At 42.2% G+C, this 20,176-nt stretch overlaps 1 protein-coding gene across 1 annotated transcript in view; it reads left to right on the forward strand.

Moving 5' to 3' along the window:
- The first annotated feature begins 726 nt into the window (after positions 1-726).
- Positions 727-20,176, forward strand: part of RNF19A (ring finger protein 19A, RBR E3 ubiquitin protein ligase) — a 46,238-nt gene continuing 26,788 nt past the window's right edge. Inside the window, exons 1-2 of the mRNA XM_055127294.1 lie at positions 727-988; positions 18,868-19,628. Coding sequence (XP_054983269.1) covers positions 18,955-19,628 — 674 coding nt within the window. The 5' untranslated portion in view covers positions 727-988; positions 18,868-18,954. The remainder of the gene's footprint in view (positions 989-18,867; positions 19,629-20,176) is intronic.

Below are 20,176 nucleotides of genomic sequence, written 5' to 3' on the forward strand. Positions count from 1 at the left end.
ATCACGTACGTTCCATTTCTCGACATTCCATGGAAAAGAGATTCTAAATTTGAAGAGAAAGCCAGTAGAAGGGAACAGGGCAGGTCTGCACTATAGGGTTTACTCAACTTTAAAACAAAAGCAAAAAAACAAAAACAAAGCAATCCCCCGCCCGGCCCCCTGCAACTGCTATATGTCGTATGCAGGTTAAAAATTCAAAAGAAGGGGGAACCCTGGAAGCGTTGGGCCAGATAAAGCTGGATGGAAATTAATTCTAAATGTACCAATAAGGGCACTGAAGCAGGAATCCGCAACATTTAAAGTGCCTTTGGAAAGGCGGTGGGGGTGAGGCGTGGAAGGCGAGCCGGAATTCTCACTGGGGTGTGAACACCGGGCTCAGATCTGCTGCAAGCAGCCAAGTTTTAAAAAAATATTTTAAAAAATCGGGGATAGGGGTGGAGGGGCGCTGCTACCCAGCAGGTGAGCCGCGAGCACCCCCAGAATACGCCTGCCGGCGTGCCCAGGGATATCCCGCGCCCAGCAGCTCCAGCCATCCCCCGCCAGGCTTGGCCGGAGACACCCGCCCCACAGCCCGGGCCGCTCGGGCTGCGGCCGCCGGCCGCCGGGGCGCGGAGGCCAGCGGCGGCTCCCGAAGCGCGCCCCATGGAACAAGGTCCCGCGGCGGGGGCGGGGCGTGACGTCAGGACGCACGGCGCGGGGGCGGGGCAGGCGGGGGCGGGGCCACGGGCCGCGGGCGGGGGAGGATGGCTGTGGCGGCGCCGCTTCCCGGGAACAACCGTCAAGCCGCCGCCGCCGCCGCCGCGGAGGAGGAGCCGAGCCGGGAGACGCGCGGGACCCTGCCTCGGCGTCGGCAGCGCCGCAGCCGCGAGGCACCTCGGCGGGGTCGCCGGAGCCTCCCCCGGACTTGCTCGGGCTCGGCCGCCGCCCGCGGGACAGGGGCCTAGTCGCGCCCGCCGCCTCGGTCGCCGCGGCCGCCGACGGGCTGCAGGTACGGGGGCGCCGCGGGTCGCCGCGCGCGGGGGGCGGCGAGGGGGCCGGGCACCCCGAGGGCGGCCGGGCGGACCCCCGGGCCCGGGGCGGGGGGCGCGGGCGGCGGGCGGGCAGGCCGCGGCGGCTTCCCGGTCCCCGCCGGGCGCTGGCGCCCCCTGGGCCGCCGCGGAGCGTGGGATCCGCCCCGAGCGCGCGGCTCCCGGCGTCGGTGCCCGCCGCGGCCCCCCGGCCCTGCCGCGACCCCCGGGCTCCGGCCCCGCTCGCGCGGGCGGGGCGCATTCCTCGGGCGGCGCCCCCGGCCCGGCCCAGCCCAGCCCCGGCGGTCGGGAGTCGGCGCCGGGGGGCCCGTGCAGCGCGACCCTCGCGGCCCGCTTTCCTCGCCCCCACGCGGGGCAGCGGAGGTGCAGAAGTGGCCCCCGAAGGGTCTCTCCAGGGGGGTCTCTCCCGCGTGCGCTCTCTCTGTCTCTGTCTCTATCTCTGTCTGTCTGTCTCTATATCTCTGTGTCTCTGTATTCTGTCTTTCTGTGTCTGTCTCTGTCTGCTTCTGTCTCTCTCTGTCTCTCTGTCTCTGTCTTTCTGTGTTTGTCTCTGTCTGTTTCTGTCTGTCTCTGTTTCTCTCTGTCTCACTCTCTGTGTGTCTGTCTCTGTGTCTCTCTATGTCTCTCTGTCTCTCTCTGTGTCTGTCTGTCTCTCTCTGTCTCTCTCTCGCTCTCACTCTCTTTCCACCCGCCGCTGACGCCCTCGCCGCCTTCCGGCCAGTCGTGCCGTTACTTTAAATTTCCAGGATTTTTCCCCCCTCTTCTCCTTTCTCCCCCCTTCTTATTTCTCGGCTTTCCCCTCTGGCCCCGCTTGTCTTCTCTCGCCCCTGTTTCTATTGTTAAGCGCGGGCGGGGTGGGGAGAGGAAAGGAAATTTGGGGTCCTTTCCCGCAGCCGGGACGGTAAATTAAAAAAAAAAAAGAAAGAAAGAAAGCGGAGAGCGTGGCTGCGGCTATATAAGGGAGAAAGACGCGCCCGGTCCGCCCGAAGGTGGAGGCGCACGCCGCGGGATGGGTCGCGGCCGGGATGGTCCGGACTGGGTGGTCCGAGCGCGGCCCAGCCCTTGTGCCGCACTGGGCTCGTAAGTGCCCCGTTCCTGGGGCGCTGCAGCTTCCACGCCCGGACGCGGGCTGGGAACGTTAGTTTCAGATGTTGGTAAACAGTGGGCACAGATGGACTGCTTTCCCCCACCCCGACCGGCTGCCCTACAAAACTGGGGGTTTCCCCCTTTCTGGTCCACTTTCCTTTTTCTTTTTGGGGGAGGGGGGAAGGAAGTGGCTTCCTGTCCCCTCTTTTGTTGTTCTAATCTAGATCTCTGGACCCTTATATTTCGTTTTCGATTTTTGCCCTTACTCATCTTAGTTGTGCCTCTCAAACCACTCTTCTGTTTCTAGTTCACGCTATTATCATACTTGCTCGTCTGTTGCTCTAACGCCCAGACGACTGGACTGGATCAAAACGTAGATGCTTCTGTTCAGAAAATACCGTGATGTAGTGCGGACGTTCATTTCAGACGTTCTTTCCTTGCCACATGGAAAGGAAATTCCATGGAAAAGGTTTAGGACTCTCAGTCTTGGGACTTAACGGCAGTTATGCAAACACCGCCCAAAACCGAAACAAAACAGGAAAAACTTTTGTTTGAATTAATAAAGTTGCCTTTTTCTTAATAACTGAAGCTTATATTATCACTGAAGTTTTTGTGTAACTGAAGTTTGACTCTCATGTATCCATGGAGACTGTTTCAATCATAACTGTTTTTCTGGGGGAAAAAATTACATTTGGCAACTAAGGTAAGTAATTTTTCCAATAGCTCTGACTTTCCGGAGGATTCCAGTAAGATTAACTTTTGAAAATGCAACTGTTATTTTAGGAATTGAAACACAACCCAGCCGTACTTTCCAAATTGCTACATGAAATACTGTTTTATTGTTGACATTCCTCAGTAGATTTTTAGGGTATAAAGAACTGTCCATGTTAATTTTGTCATCTAACCAGTTTAGAATGACTTTTTAAAAAGTTTTTGTTGTGATTTGTAGACCCTGGGTGCCTATTCACTTGACAAAGAGAACTCAGGTTTTTTTCTAACATGAAAATTAGTATGATTAGCATCTGTTTTTAAATATTTCCCCCGTTTTAGTGAAAGATAAGTTCTTCATCTACATTCAAATTTGTGAACACAGGTGAAGAACTTATCTTTTCCTAAAATAGTATCTTCACCTGTGTTACAATGTAGGCAAAGATACTATTTGTTCTTACGATTTGTCTCATGGAATTAGATATTGGTAATTTGAAGCAAACATTTTGAATAGTTTAAAGAATCCTTTGTATATTCTGGCAGATTCTGATTTTATCTTAGATTAATCATAAATTCGTTGGTTTCTAATTAGCCTCCAAGAATTAAAAAAAAAATCTAAAAGGTACTTGGTGCAGGATTGAAAAATGAAGTTTTCTGAATTTTCACAGGAAATAGAAGAAAGGCATTTATTTATGATAACTCTTAAAAACACCCCAGCTCAAAACTTATCCAGTTCTGTGCACACAGAACTGGATAAGTTTTGTTGTATTTACATCTGAATTGCTTCTTTAGGGTACTTTCTCCTAGTACCTGTTGAGGCATTATGAAAAGTAGGCCAGTGAGCCTGAGAGCTAGTTCAAAGGATAAGGCACTTGCCTTGCATGTAACCAATTCGTTTGCTTCTAAATGCTGACACTTCCTGTGATCCCCAGAACCTCACCAAGAGTGATCCCTGAGGGCCAGCCACTAGTAAGCCCTGAGCACTGCTGTATGTGGCTCCAAACCAATAATAATAATAAACAAAAAGGCCATAAGGACCCAAAGATAAAAGAAAAGTTGATTTATGTATTTTTATTTAAATTATTTGTGTAGGACCTGTTGCATTGTGTTGACAAACTAACATAAATAATATTTTAATTCTTGTTTAAAAGGATCTCAGAAGTACTTTAGCTTAGACACTTTTGGTTGACACCTTTTTGGCAAAGAGCTAATCATTTTTTGTGTGTGTCGTCTTTTGGTTAGTGTCAGGGATTAAACCCAGAACTTCACACGTGTAGGGCAACTGCTGAACCACTGAGCTGTATTCCCCAACCCACAAAATACTAATCTTAATTATTTTATAGAGAACAGTGAATTTTTCCATAGGTCATTTCCTGCTCCCACCCCCCAAATCAGGAGTATTTTCTTAAGTCTTTTAAAAAGAAAATTACAGGAAATCAATTCTTAGTTGCAGTAGAAGATGTATAGCATCAGAACCACTCTGTGCATAACCATGTGTACACTGCCCGAGATCGAGGGATAGTCGTTCTTTACTAAACACATCTGTGTTTCAGCTGGTGATAGACTTCAACCAAAAAAGGCAGTGAAATCATTTTGGGTGTTAAAATTTGGGTACTACATTTGTTTCATATGTCAGTTGTGTTTTGTGTACTGAAGTGGGAAAATCAGCATCATTTGATAAAAGTAAGTTGTATTGCTCTTTGTGCTGCCAGTAAAAGCTGGGCAGTTTGTTTATTGGTTCTATTTTCTTGAAAGCTATGTACTTAGCCTTAATAGCAGTGTTTACTCTTCTCTTTGTGTTACCCAGGATTTGATCTCAACAGTAACTTAGTAGAGAAATAATACTTGCTTATTTGCTTCAGGAGTCCTATCTGGAGAGTTTTCTTGTGTGAAAGCCTCCCTGGGCAAAGTTACAGAGGAGTTATTTTAGTTCACAAAAAGTTTGTTCCATGAACCATGAAGCAAAATCCTACTCAGAAATCAACCTTTTTTAAAAATTAGAACATAAAAAATTAATCCCCAAAGACAATTTAATAACATAGCCTTGAATCTAAAAACTGAAGTTGAATGCTTATTATTATGTACACTTAACATTTTCAACCTCTGTCATATCTGAAGGCCCCCAAAGATATAAATAGTCCTGCCATGGTGTGAAAGCAGGCAAGGTGCCAACTGAAGAGAATTCTGGTGGAATTGGGCCATAAGGAGTGACTAACTAGCAAACTAGCGAAAAAGGAGCTGGCAACCAGGAGGAGCTATTGGGACTGTTATAAGCTTCGAAATGAGTGTTATATAAATACTGTGTTACAAAAATAGCTAACCATTATCATGAATATTCTGATTTCTATTTCATGGTTTCTACATCTGGGTATTTGCTCCCCAAAATGGTATAATGTCCTCTCAATGATCCTTATGCATTATCACAAATGAGGTTTTTATATATGTGAGATATGCAGTTGATGCAGGAGACAGTATAAACTCTGACAGTGAGAACTATTCATTTACTCTTAAGGTGTCAGCACTTAGCATAAAACCTTAAAGTAATACATGTTGAATAAGCACTTCCTAACTGAATAAAGTGGGTGGAATATAAGTTGCCTATTTCATAACTTTTTTTACAGCAGGGCTATCTAATCAAAATATAGTGTGAGTCAGAAATACCACATTAAAAAGATTAAAAAGTATAGGTGACATTATAATACATTTTATTTAACCTAACATATCCTTAGTAACATCTCAATGCATATAATATTTCAACTTTGCATTTGTTGTTACATACTGAGTCTTTGATCCGGTATGCATTTACACTGATAATGTAACTGCACTGCACTATAGCACTGTTGTCCCGTTGTTCACCGCTTTGCTCGAGCGGGCACCAGTAACGTCTCCATTGTGAGACTTGTTGTTACTGTTTTTGGCATATCAAATATGCCACGGGTAGCTTGCCAGGCTCTGCCATGCGGGCAGGATACTCTCTGTAGCTTGCCAGGCTCTCCAAGAGGGACAGGGGAATGGAACCTGGGTCGACAGCGTACAAGGCTAACGCCCTACCTACTGTGCTGTTTGGGGTTATTTTGTATATTTGTTCCTTTCCACAGAAATTCTTTTTTGATAGTCCTTTACTATTGCAAGTATAGAAGCTCATATATAATTGAATTGGAATTACTGAAATGAATTATAAGTCAGCATATGATTCCTGACTCTTGCTCTTGATTTTTTGGGGGTTTTTTTTTTTTTTGGCTTTTTTGGTCACACCCAGCGATGCTCAGGGCTGACTCCTGGCTCTGCACTCAGGAATCACTCCTGGTGGTGCTCAGGGGACCGTATGAGATGCTGGGAATTGAACCTGGGTCAGCCACATGCAAGGCAAACTCCCTGCCTGCTGTGCTATCACTCTAGTCCCTTGCTCTTGATTTTCTAACTTCACCAAAAGACTGCCCCTGTCTTTGCCTTTTTTTTAAGATAATGGAGGGACTGGAGAGAGAGTACACCTTGTAGGTGGCTTAACCGGATTCCATTGCCAGCATCGATACGGTTGCCTGAGCATCGCCGGGAGTGATTCCTGAGTGCAGAGCCAGGAATAACTCCAGAACATCGCCAGATGTGGCCCCAAACCAAAACAAAACAAGAATAGGGAGAATATTCTATCTTATTTTTATTGGATTTATATAATTTATGTCTCTGAAATAAGAATAATTGGAGACAGAGTGATAGTGCAACAGGAAGGGCACTTACTTTGCATGTGGCCAACCTGGTTTGATCCCCAGCACCCCATATGGTCCCACGAGCCTTCCAGGAGTTATTGTGTGTTTTCCAAACACCAAACCAATTGGAACTTCCATATGATTGTGACTAAGGAGTTTTTTCACCAGTATTAGTAGATTGTTCCAGCAAATTTTCAAGAATTGGGGCTGGAGAAATAAGTAAGTACAGTAAATAGCTTGTCTTGTACGCGGCTGACATACAAGGTTCAATTCCCAGTACCACATACAGTTCCCAGAGCCACCAGGAGTGATCCCTGAGTGCAAAGTCAGAAATCCAAGCACATTTGGGTGTGGTCCCCCTTCCCAAATAACAACAACAACAAAAAAAACATGGGTCTGCTGCATTTGGAAGGTCTGTTACTTGTCATATTGGAATAAGTTACAACAAATAAGTCAATAAACAATGCTTACATCCAAGACAGAGAACCAGGCCATATGAAATACCAGGATTTAAACCTCTAGTCTGTAAATACTGCCTTAACTAAGCTTAAGTTTGTATATGAATGGCCAACACTATGTATGTTGACATCCTTGAATAAAAATTGTGCGACTAAAGAGATAGCACAGTGGATAGGGCATGCAGCTGACCCAGGTTCAACACCTGGCACCACATATGGTCCCCTGCACCCCACCAGGAGTGGTCCCTGAGTGCCAAGCCAGGAGTAAGCCCTGAGCACCACCAGGTACAACCCCTAAACAAACAAACAAAAAATCATAAGGTCCATTAGGAAGAGAAAGTTTAAACATGGAGAAAGTAAGAGAGTCGCTTAGAAGAAGAACTTACCATCCCAGGTTTTTGGTGAGACAGTAACTAATTTTTTTATCCAAACCCTGGATAAAATTTATTTGATAGTTATAGCCAGTATAGCCATAGTCTTCAAATAAAAAACCCTTAAAATTACAGGTGAACATTAAGTATCTTTTTGACTTTTTGCATAAACACAACTGCTTTACAGTTGTCTTCAACATATACTCATAGAATCAAGTTATTTATAATAGGTTGAATGGTGGCCCTCCAAAAGATAAACTCATATTCTAATCTCTTACTTGGGAAAGGGTTTTTGCAGGTGTCATTAAGGATCTTGAGATGAGGTACATGATCCTGCATTATTTGAGTGTGTCCAAATTTCAAGCCAAGGGGAAATAGTGGAAAACTCCAGAAGACACTCAAAAGAGTGGAATTAATGTGATCAGTGAGCCAGAATTTGAGGTGAAGTGACTGTACAAAGCCAGGGCATCCATGTAGTCCCTAGATGCTGGAAGAGGCAAAGAAAAGTCACGTCCCTCACATTCCTCAAAGGGACTGTGATTTTGCTGAGGTTGCATGTTGAGCACCTAGAACTGTGAGAAAATAAATTGCTGTTGTCTTAGTCCACAAACTTATTGGTAATTTGTTATAGCAGCCGCAGGAAACCAATGTATAGTCAAAAGTCTTTAGTATGTGAAAGATCTTATCATTGCTGCCTACCATGCATTGTGACTGTCAGAGACTAGAGTCTAAATCCTTCTTTAGAATTCTAGTCCTTTCTTAGAAACATCAGAGGAAGTGTCTTAATGCCCTCTAGTCTCAACAGGCCAAAGAAATAGATTCTGCCCCATAAGATACTTTGTTATTCTCTCTTATGTCATGCCCTCCATCCTGCTAGCTTGCCCTAGTTGCTGTTTACTTTTTAGGATATATATTTACATTTAGAGGAAGAGGTGAATAAAATAAAGGAACAAACCAATGAAGTTTTGTTCTAGCTCCTTTACAGGGATCCCTTACCTCTTACATATTTTGTTAGAATCCACAGGGCTCAGTCCTTACCCATCTATTTACTCTGTTGGTGATTGCATCTATGCACGTGATTTCACACAGCACCCATTTAACAACACCCAAATTTGTATCTCTAGTCCAGACTTTCATCTGAACTGTAGATTTAGTATATATGTGTATGCATATAATACAGTAGCACTGTTGTCTCATTGTTCATCGTTTTGCTTGAGTGGGCACCAGTAACATCTCCATTGTGAGACTTGTTGTTACTGTTTTTGGCATATCGAATACGCCATGGGTAGCTTGCCAGACTCTGCCATGCAGGCAGGATACTCTCGGTAGCTTGCCGGCCTCTCCAAGAGGGATGGAGGAATTGGACCTGGATCAGCCATGTGCAAGGCAAACGCCCTACCCACTGTGCTATTGCTGCAGTCCATAATACAGTACATATAGCATTTACATATGCATATATATGTAGCACTGTCGTCCGTTGTTCATCAATTTGCTTGAGTGGGCACCAGTAATGTCTCCATTGTGAGACTTCTTTTTTTTTTTCCTTTTTGGGTCACACCTGGCGATGCACAGGGGTTATTCCTGGCTCATGCACTCAGGAATTACTCCTGGCGGTGCTCAGGGGACCATATGGGATGCTGGGATTTGAACCCGGGTCAGCCGCATGCAAGGCAAATGCCCTACCCGCTGTGCTATCGCTTTAACCCCTTCATTGTGAGACTTCTTGTTGCTGTTTTTGGCATATCGAATGCGCCTGGGTAGCTTGCCAGGCTCTGCCCTGTGGGCGGGATACTCTCAGTAGCTTCCCCGGCTCTCTGAGAGGAACAGGGGAATTGAACCTGGTTGGCCACGTGCAAGGCAAATGCCCTGCCCGCTGTGCTATCACTCCAGTTCATGCACATATAGAGATAGAAAAATCCCTATGTAAAATATATAAGACATCTCTAATTAAAATGTCTGAGGGCCCTTGCTTTTAGCTCCACTCTTATAAGGAGTGCTTTTTCATAGTACTTCTCCATTTAGCCTTCTGTTAATCAGACCGTAGTCCTCTCGAAATCATCAGGAAATTACACCGGCTCTGCCTTCAGAATTTGCTATAAAATGTATCTTTATCACCTCTATTGATCATCATCTCACTTATAGTATTGCAGTAGCCTTTAAACGGGTCCATGTCAGTGATTCCCTGCTCTCCGTCCCATACACTACTGAGGGTCTTTCCAGTGGCTTTCGCCTCTGCCCGTGACACTTTCCCTAGAATTCCACCTGGCTAACTCCCTTACCTTATGTCAGTCTTCCCTTAAATGTCATCATTTGATCCCCAAAAAATGGGATCACCTTTTTTTTTTTTTTTTTTTTTGCTTTTTGGGTCACACTCGGTGATGCACAGGGGTTACTCCTGGCTCTGTGCTTAGGAATCACTCCTCTCGGTGCTCAGGGGACCATATGGGATGCTGGGAATCGAACCCAGGTCAGCTGCGTGCAAGGCAAACACCCTACCCGCTATGCTATTCCTCCAGCCCCAGAGTTGGGATCACCTTTTAAAAAATACAGAAGGACCAGTTTTCAGTTGTTTATAATTACTGACAGAATGATTTGTGGAGATGAGATAGGAGTTGGGCTTTGAAAGAAGAGCAGAATTGGGGCTGGAGAGATAGCACAGCGGGTAGGGCCTTTGCCTTGCACTCGGCCGACCCGGGTTCAAATCCCAGCATCCCATATGGTCCCCTGAGCACGGCCAGGGGTAATTCCTGAGTGCAGAGCCAGGAGTAACCCCTGTGCATGGCCAGGTGTGACCCAAAAAGCAAAAAAAAAAAAAAAAGAAGAGCAGAATTTTCAATAAGCAAAGAAGATGGAAATAAGTATTTTAGGCTGAGACTGAGGGAGAACGTGGGGGGCAGAGAATTTTGGAGGTAACACTACCATGGACCTCGTCTCTTAAAGAGTGGTTTTTTTGTAGGAGAACGGTGAAAGACTAAAATTATATTGTGGAGTACTTTTCAATGCAAGGTTTGAAATGTTTACCTTTCAGAGAATAGAGATGTGTAAGCAGACCTTAACAAAAAGATTAATATGATCCTTCATTCAGACCCCAGCCAATGGTTTGGTTAGAATGAAGGTAATAGAAAGAAGACCCAGACTGGTGCTGTTGCAGGAGCTGTGTGATCAATCACTCACCTGTTTTGGTTTGTTTTTGGGCCATACCCAGCAGTGCTTGGGGATCATTCCTGGTGGGCTTGGGGTACTGAATCCGGTGCTTAGGTCTACTGCATGCAAGGATATCCTAATGCTCAGGCCCTGATCACTCAGTCCTTGGACTGGGAGTATACTAGAACTTGCCTGACGACCCCCACACATAGCCATTTGTGTTGTGATTAGTGAGGAATAAAATCTACCTTTTCCAAAATTTTAATCAATCTAAACTTAAGCAACCTCTCATGACTGACTAGTAACTGAGTAGCTCCGCACTAATTTTCTCATAAAATGTAGCATTAGGGCCCAGGTAGTAGCTCAGTGGCTTGAGACTGAGTTTTGTCCCCAGTGTCACTCACATGCAGGGAATGTGGTGCTAGCCACTCTGATTGCTAGCGCTCCGCACTGTCCTGACAGATTGTGCAACCTCTGTGCACATCGAGATGTATGTGTGTGAGCTCCAAATCTCAAGTGTGTGGCCCCCAGAAGCATGTGTGCAAAGTACTACAATGGCCCTCGGGTGTGTATAAGCTAATGTGGGCCCCTCCACTGAGCACAGCACCCAAGTGTGTGGGAACCCTAGTTACTAGGATAGTGGTTGCAATAAAGCAAAAACAAAGGAGAAAATCATGATGTTTAAAATAAAGGGACAAAAAGCCTGAGCTATAATGTGGTGAGTTGGGTGCTTGCCTTGCATGCAGCTGACCCAGGTTCTATCCTGACACCACATGGTCCCCTGAACCTGCCAGCAGTGATCCCTGAGCATAGAGCCAAGGATAAGCCCTGAGCACTGTTGAGTGTGGCCCCCAAACCAAAATAAAATAAAAACATTGAAATTCAAAAATATAAACTTGGTGTTGATCACAGAGTAGGTTAGTGATTCTCATGAAGCAATGAATAATTAACCACTTGAAATTTTTTTTGACTGCTACATATCTGTTTATAGCCTGTTTTGAAACTTTTTATGTCTGCATAGTCCACCAGAGACCACAGCCTGCATGTATTTTGCACTGTGCTCTTCCTTTCAGTGCCCTATTGTTTCTGAAAAGAGTCTGGAATGAGTTAAGCAGAATGTTTTAACTCTGTTCTTGTAAAAATGGAGTGAGTAATGCTTTTTTTTTCTGCTGCAACGTACTTTTTGGTAATGGCTTGAGTAATGGATATTTGTGACGAGTATTAAAACCACATAGCACCATTCTGTTCTGCCATCAAATCAAGGATCCACTTAAATAGGTAACTGTGGTAGGCATGTTTTTATGAAGCTGTTTAAGAACTATTTAGGGGGCTCTATGACAAAGGGTTTGTTCTGAACTTTTACCTTCCTTTCCTGGGACATCATAATAACTATGTTAAAGCACAGTTAGTATAATTGAGTCTTGGTAAACCTTCGTGCTTTCCTCAAAACTTGCAGAAAACTGGGGCTGGAGCAATAGCACAGCGGGTAGGGCATTTGGTCTACCAACATCCCATATGGTCTTCTGAGCACCGCCAAGGGTAATTCCTGAGTGAAGAGCCAGGAGTAACCCCTGTGCATCGCCCGGTGTGGCCCAAAAAGCAAAAAAAAAAACAAAAAAAAAAAACTTGCAGAAAACTTATTATGCACATAGTTGGTTGAAGCACCCCCAACCCCTCCTTTAATAGGCAATTGAGTTGAAATTCCATTTTTAATATTAGAATGGTTCTCTTGAGATAGGTTTATAGCTATATAGATGTAAAAGACTGAAAATGTTGTATTTACCACAGAGAAATTCATGTACTCTGATGATGTATTCCAGGCTTCAAGGTGCTATTCTGACTACAATAGAAAAGATTTTTGAAAGCCAGCAGTTTGTTTCATTTTATATCTACCCTCTAAGTATGATTAACCTTCCAGTGGCATGGTCCGGTTCATAACATATATATTTGTACCTTCTCGATTTATAGCTTTTTAAGCCAGTAAAATGATATTCGGATTTACAGAAGCTATTTTGCATCACAGTGAGCTTATGTTCAGATCTACCATCTCTAGCACACTTGTCCTTCTCTGATCAAAGGATGGCTTCTTATATTTAGGTCTGTCTTTTTGGTATGCAGCAACCACTTTAAAATTGTACTTGCCATATTTAAATTTGATGGGTTGTCATTTGTAGCTCTTTCAGAGAAGATGCTTCCTAGTCTCGCCGCCCAAGGAACCTTTAACCCTGGAGGGGGAAGCAGAGCAAAATAACTCAAGACAAGGGTTGAGAATCTCCTCCCCTCTGCTCTCCATTTATTGTATTGGTTCCTGAGTCATACATAGTGAACATGAAATGTTCTTTCAGCTAGGTCAGTTGGTTAGGTAGCTAATGATTTCTCTTTATTCAGCTTAGATTCTTGCCTGCTATGCACAGTGGTAGAAAGCCTTGGTCGCTACTATGAGAAAGTCAGCATCCTATAGGCAAGTAGAGAACTTCCTGCTGGATTGGGTAAAGAGGTGGGGGAGTAGTGCACAGGGCTTCCTCTTGGCCGGGCCTGGGGGACCTTACAGGGTTCTAGAGATCAAACCTGGTTTGGCAAGTCAAGCGCCCTACTCACTGTACTCTCTCTCTCCTGCCCCCCTCAAATGAATTTTGATAAATACTTGCTGAGATTATGGAACTGTTCAAAGACAAAGCTGAGTTGTTTTTTTTTTTTTTTTGGCTTGGTTTAGATGTACTAAAATGAAGGTGTCACAGAACAGGAACCTTATTTATTTTGTCCATTATTGTGTATCTGCCTCTTAGAAGAGTTCTGGCATGTGATAGGCGCTGAGCCTATTTGTTGAAAAGAGAAATTAATCTTCCACTGTTAATTTGTAAAATAAAAAGGCAAAGCATTTAACACATTTCATTATTTCTAGAAGCTGTTACAGTTGTGGGTATTAGATAATGCAAGAAAATCCTTTAAGGATTTTTCAATTTTAAAAGCAGCACTGTAATTGATGATATTATAGCACTGTAGCACTGTAGCACTGTCGTTTTGTTGCTCATCGATTTGCTCGAGCGGGCACCAGTAACGTCTCTATTGTGACACTTGTTATTGTTTTTGGCATATCGAATACGCCACGATGATATTATAGCAATAACAAATACTTAAGCTTACTTAAAATTTCTTACTTATTTTCTGACAGCATCATGTACAAACTCAAAAATAAAGTATCTGGGAGCTGAAGATAGCCTTTGGAAAACTGCCAAATGTAATCCTACCACCACCACTGATTTTGTATAGCTTTCCTTCTGAGGGAAGAAAACATTCATGTAGGATGGAACTACTGAAAATCAAACAGAAAGCCTGGATTGAGGTGTCAGGATGGAGTTTGGGATTGCCAGGAAATTGAGTGGACAAATCTCAGAATGTAAGAGTAGTAGTCATGACATGAATTCTCAGATGTCTAGATGACCTCTGAACTGTGCATGGAAGATTTTAAGAAGCTCAGTGGAAAATAAGCTGTAATGCTGAAAAAGCTGACTATAGAGATTTCAGCTGCAAGGGATACAGAATTTGGTGTTTGGTTTCCATCAAGTTCAGAGGGTGTGGTTTAGCATGTGTGCTTTCCACAGACCCATTCTTTAAAAAGCATAGCAACAAGCCTCCACAAGTTCAGCTTAGTTTGCCAGTGATTTAACTGCCAGGTATAATAGAGATCCTCCCTCACCATGAGAATGCAAGAGGCTCTTCTTTACTTATCTTAGAGTCTCGACAGCATACCATTCACAGTATCTAGTTTATAATAAGCAACTGCCCGACATGTGGAGAATCCAAAAAATGTGTTATAATGTCAAGACTCTCCCCTCCAAAATTGTTAGCAGCCCTCAAAATAGACTTAAAAGTAACTCATATTTTCAAAGACTAAAAGGGAGATGCATGCTCACAGTGATGAAATGGATTATCTCAGCAGAGAAATAGATGCTTAAAAAGAATCCATTAGACATTTTAGGACTGAAAATTACAGTATCTGAAATGAAAAATCTCACTGTATAGATTTAAACAGCACATCGCGAAGGCAGAGGAAAAGTTAAACTGGAAGATAAGATTGTCCACTCTAAAGAATGGAGGAAAAAACTGACACAAATGAACAGGCCATTGGGACAGTATTAAACTAACATATGAATAACAGAAGGAAATCAGACAGCACAGGAGAGTAAAACATATTTAAGAAAATATAGGGGTGTGTCCCATAATGATGCAAGACATTAAAAGAAATGCTTCACTGATGACCAGAATTACTGGTCATCATAGAACCTCTGCTGGGAATTCTCTGTACCTATTCCTAGTCTCTTTTCACCTTAAAAACAAAAAAACAACTTTGGGGGACCAGGGAGTATAGGATTAAAGCATCTGCCCTGCATGTGGCTTGCCCTGGTTTGACCACCCCCCATAAGTGGCCCCTGGATACCAGTCAGGGATCTGGATGTGGGCCTAAAATAACAATATCAGCAAATTCTGTTGCATGCTACTTTTATGACATGTGAACTTTAGAGATGCTATACAGGTAGCTGTTGTACACAAGAAAAAAATATATATTAGAAACTGTAGGTACTCTGCTCTTTACATTTTAGTTATTTTGGACACACCGAGTGGTCCAGAATCCAGCCTGTTGCTCCAGAATTGCTTCTGGGGATACTCAGGAGACCATGTGCAGTGCCCTGGGCTTCCTGTGCGCAGAGCTTATATGCTATTCTGGGAGCGATTACCTTGCCTTACCACAGGAGCTCAAGGGCTACTCCTGGCGTAGTGCTCAGGGATCACTCCTGGCAGTATTGGGGGACCATGTGCTGAGTCTCAAACTTCAGTCCCCTGCTTGCAAAGCATATGCATTGAGGCCCTTGAACCATCATCTTGACCCAGTATTTTGACTTTGGGAACTGGAACTAAAGCAACCTGATTTTATCTGAATGACAGGCAGAAACTAGTGCTCAAGATTATAATGGGATTTTCTCTAGTTAGAGATTATTTCCACTTGGAAATTTAATAAGTAATGTCACTTAGGTTTCCCAAACTAGCTGGTTTTCCCCCCTCCTTGTAGTATGTGAGATACTTCTTTCACTTCCATTCTCATAGCTCTTCACCGCCTTTGTCAATCTGATACTAAGTCAATCTAAACTAATATCATCTTTGAATTTTCATTTTGTTGTGACCACTGGACACTTTTCTGTCTTCCTAACTTTGTAATATTTTTCTATGAACTTCATCCTTCATTTTTGCCCAGTTCTGGGTTGCATATCTTGTTCTTATTGATGTTGCAGCTAATTTTATAGAAAGGTGTTTTTTATTGTTATGCATTTCTTCCTAATTTATCATGTATTTTGCATAGTTAATTTTTTTTTATCATAAGTACCTCTTACTGAATAGTTGTTGTTTTTTTTTAAATCCTAATCGGGGACCAGAGAAATAGTACAGTGGGTAAGGTGCTTGCCTTGCACACAGCTGACTTGGGTTTGATCCCTCGCATCCCTAGCATCCTGTGCTCCCCTGAGTCCACTGTGAATGATCCCTGAGTGCAGAGCTAAGAGTAAGCCTGAGCATAGTCGGGGCCAAAAATAACCTAATTGAACACTAAACATAAAGAAATATTTCACGCTTGAGCTGCTCAAAAAGAGAATGAGGATGGGACCAGATCCTGTGTATTTTGAAAATGTTTTTTGTGTCTTTATAGTATTTTTACCATATAGAAATATTACAGTTCTGGTATTCAAATGAGTTTTCCTTTGAGGCATATTTACATATTTGCAAAGCGTCCTAGAAAGGCTTCTTAAGTAGGTTGACAGTACAGTGCACTGTGTGCTCCTTAATTCTAGCATAAATATCAGTCACACCTTTTATCTCCTAGAAGGTTCTCATCTGGATAATAAGTTGTATGATAAGCAAATATCTAAGTGCTTGTTTGGAGAAATTCTCCAGATTATATCGGTTAAGTACCATTGATTTAAAATTTAAGTGATCAGTTCTTAGAACAAGATTCCTAAAATAGATTCCCTCTGCAATTCTCTTCTGTGATACATAGATTGAACCCTGGAGTTCTATAGGCATTTTGAGATCGGAGAGAAAATAGACTTATATAATGGAGAGCAGATGGACATTGTTTTAGTACAATCTGCCTTTCTACTGCATGTTTACCTCAAAAGTAAGGGGGAGTGCTGCAATAATAGGAAAAAATTAACTAATGGTTGTGAGTAAAGATTGCCTAAGTGAAGTGAAATGTTTTCCTAGAGTTTGTCTTGGGAAATCAATGAGTTTCTCAAGCGTGTATGTGGATAACAGCTGGAAGCATTTTTCTTTTTGAACTTTAATCAACTATGACTATCCAGAAAAGTGCTTAATCATGAAATTGTAGGTGAATGATTTATAACAAACTGAACATATTGGTATAATATTATACATGTCAGTTCTTTTTTGCATATCCCACCAAAAGTAATGGCAGTCCTGACTTTTAACATCATAAATTAGTTCTTTTTTGTTTTTGAATGCAGTTGATTACATTTTGAATGGACTTAAATGTCTTTAAATGGAATTTCACAGTAGACAGATTTTGGTGTGAGATTCTTGGTTCACTTTTAGTATTTTGTTCACCTTCATTGCTTTCTGGCATATAGAGTGTGAATATACTACAGTGAGTTTATCCATTCTGTTATAATGGAAACATGAATTGTTTTCAGTATAATATTTTGGCTTATTATAACTAGTGCTGCCGTGAATATTTTTATTTCTGTGAATGCATGTGCATTAATTTCTCTTATATGAGTGTAATTGAATAATAGAGAGATACTTTCAAATTTGATGCATATTGTTGAACAATTTTCTGAAGTGGTGAGACATTTTACATTCTCACTAGCACTCCACATCTTTGCTAACCCTTGGAAATGTCTGTCTGAATATTAGCCATCTTTCTGAATAGCTTTAATGTAATTTCCCCGATGACTGATGATATTAAGCACTTTCCATTTCCTCTTGCAAAGTGCCTTTTAGTCCTTTGTTTAGTAATAAACTGCAAATGCTTTTTTCCAGTAGCTTAATACTGTATCTTGATACAATTGCATTTCAATTTATCCATCTTTAGTTGTGCGGGGCCACATCTGGTGGTGTTGGGTATGTTGGGGCTGGGGGAATGTGGATCTCAGGAATAAACTTAGAGCCTCACACATGTGGAAGATGTGCTTGACAACTTGACTATGTCCCTTGCCCCACTTTTTCTTTTAATTGGTGGTACTTTTGAAAGTTTCCTTTAAGATATATTTTATTTTCATGGGAATGTTTGATTCTTTTAACTCTTAGAAACTTTATGGTTTTATTGGGGATTTTTGGAAGAGGGTAGATTTTGGGATGGTCAGGGTTACTTCTGGGATGGTGCTTGGGGGTTTGCTCCGCCTGTGCTAGGGATCTAACCTGGGCCTCTGGCATGTAAGCATGCTGCTCTGGCCTTCTGAACTATCCCCTCAGGTCTGTGGTCTTGCTTTTTACATTTAGATCATGAACCATTTGGAATTGACATAAATGGGGTGAGCAGTAGGTCAGGTTTCTTTTCTCCCATGGTAACCAATAAATAAATACTCTGCTGGGGGCGCGTGCGTGTGTTGCACAGCATCAACCTTTGATGTGAATTATCCATATTATTCACTCAGACTATGTTTTAATCCTTTGTTCTTTATATTCATCCTTGTGATATGCCTGTTTTCTCAATTACTGTAACTTTAGTTTCATTTTCATTAATTTTGGTTTGGGGGCTACAGCTGGCAGTGCTCCAGGGGTACTACTGACTCTGCACTGAGAAGTTAGTCCTGGCAGTTCTGGGCCTGGTACCATATGGGATGCCCAAGTTGAACCCAGGTCAGACCAGCCATGTTCAAGGCAAGCGCCCTACCTACGCCCTGATATAAAAGTCATTATATCAGACAGTAAAAGAATACTCAGACATACTTTGTTCTTCAAGATAGATTAAGCTGTATTTAGACCTTTGTATTTGCATATACGTTTATTTTCAATTAATTTTAACTCATTTTCAATGAATTAAAATATTTCTGTAGCCTGAGAGGAATTAGTGAGGTCTGTGTAATTATTATTAATCAAAAGTTCCATGTACAACTTTAATAATGAAAAGATCAGCTCAAATCTATCCTTTTTATTAAGATTAAAGAATGTCCTTGTTATTTCAGCATTGGTTTTTGTTTTGCAGACTGACTACTCACAAAATTGGCTTTGTTTAATAAACAAAACTTAATAGTTAAAGAACATATAGTATGAAGTTCCATAGTAAGTTTACAAGCTTATTTTTTTCAGATGCAGACTAAGAATGTAATTAAGTGATCTTCAATTTCTTTTTGTTTTTCAGGACATCTATAATAGTCTTCTGCACATCAAACTTTTTCAAGAATTTCTGAGGGAACCAAATATTTACTTACATCATGACTTAATCTGAATGCAAGAACAAGAAATCGGTCTTATCTTTAAATATAATGAAGGGCTGTGTATAAACACAGACCCTGACTCAATTCTAATGAATATTTTAGACATGAGTTTACATCGACAAATGGGTTCAGATCGAGATCTTCAGTCTTCTGCTTCATCAGTGAGCTTGCCTTCTGTCAAAAAGGCACCTAAGAAAAGAAGAATTTCAATAGGCTCTCTGTTTCGGAGGAAAAAGGATAACAAACGTAAATCAAGGGAGCTAAATGGCGGAGTGGATGGAATTGCGAGTATTGAAAGTATACATTCTGAAATGTGTACTGATAAGAACTCCATTTTCTCTACAAATACCTCCTCTGACAATGGATTATCTTCCATCAGCAAACAAGTTGGAGACTTCATAGAGTGCCCCTTGTGCCTTTTGCGGCATTCTAAAGACAGATTTCCTGAGATTATGACTTGTCATCATAGATCTTGTGTGGATTGCTTACGACAGTATCTAAGGATTGAAATCTCTGAAAGCAGAGTTAATATCAGCTGCCCAGAATGTACTGAACGGTTTAATCCCCATGATATTCGCTTAATATTAAGTGATGATGTCTTGATGGAAAAATATGAAGAATTTATGCTGAGACGGTGGCTTGTGGCAGACCCTGACTGTAGGTGGTGTCCGGCTCCAGACTGTGGGTAAGAAGTCTGTTTGACTTTCTCGAGTTATTCTTTTTCTCTGTGAATCAAGTAAGATTTGCTGATTATTGTTCCAAAGAAAAATCTTAACATGCCAAGACACCCATTTATTCATCCAGTAGGTCAACATTTATTAAGTTTATAGCATGTATCAGGCACAATGTCAGATACTAAGGAGCAGGAATGTTACGTGACTCATTTTCATATTTTCTCACCATCAATTACAAGCATTTTCAGAAAAAAAGGATCAAATAGTAGAATATAAGAGTTGTTGTGGACAAAACTGATTTTTCATATTGATTTGGAGAATATTACTTTGGTTTAATAGAGTAAATGATCAGGGGTTCTGTTTGGTTAATGGGAAGAGTATTTGTGGTTATAATCTAAAATGACTGATGAAAAAAGTATCTTACTGTGTACCACAGTGTAAAGAGTCCGTGTTTGTATGGATGTGTTTGTATATATGAATATTTGCTAATCACAAAATTGAGGTTACATAATACTTACTTCAGGTTTTTAAATACCACTTTTCCAACATGTTTGTGAAT

The sequence above is a fragment of the Sorex araneus genome, chromosome 2 (assembly GCF_027595985.1).
Source record: "Sorex araneus isolate mSorAra2 chromosome 2, mSorAra2.pri, whole genome shotgun sequence".
In the NCBI taxonomy this organism is placed as follows: domain Eukaryota; kingdom Metazoa; phylum Chordata; class Mammalia; order Eulipotyphla; family Soricidae; genus Sorex; species Sorex araneus.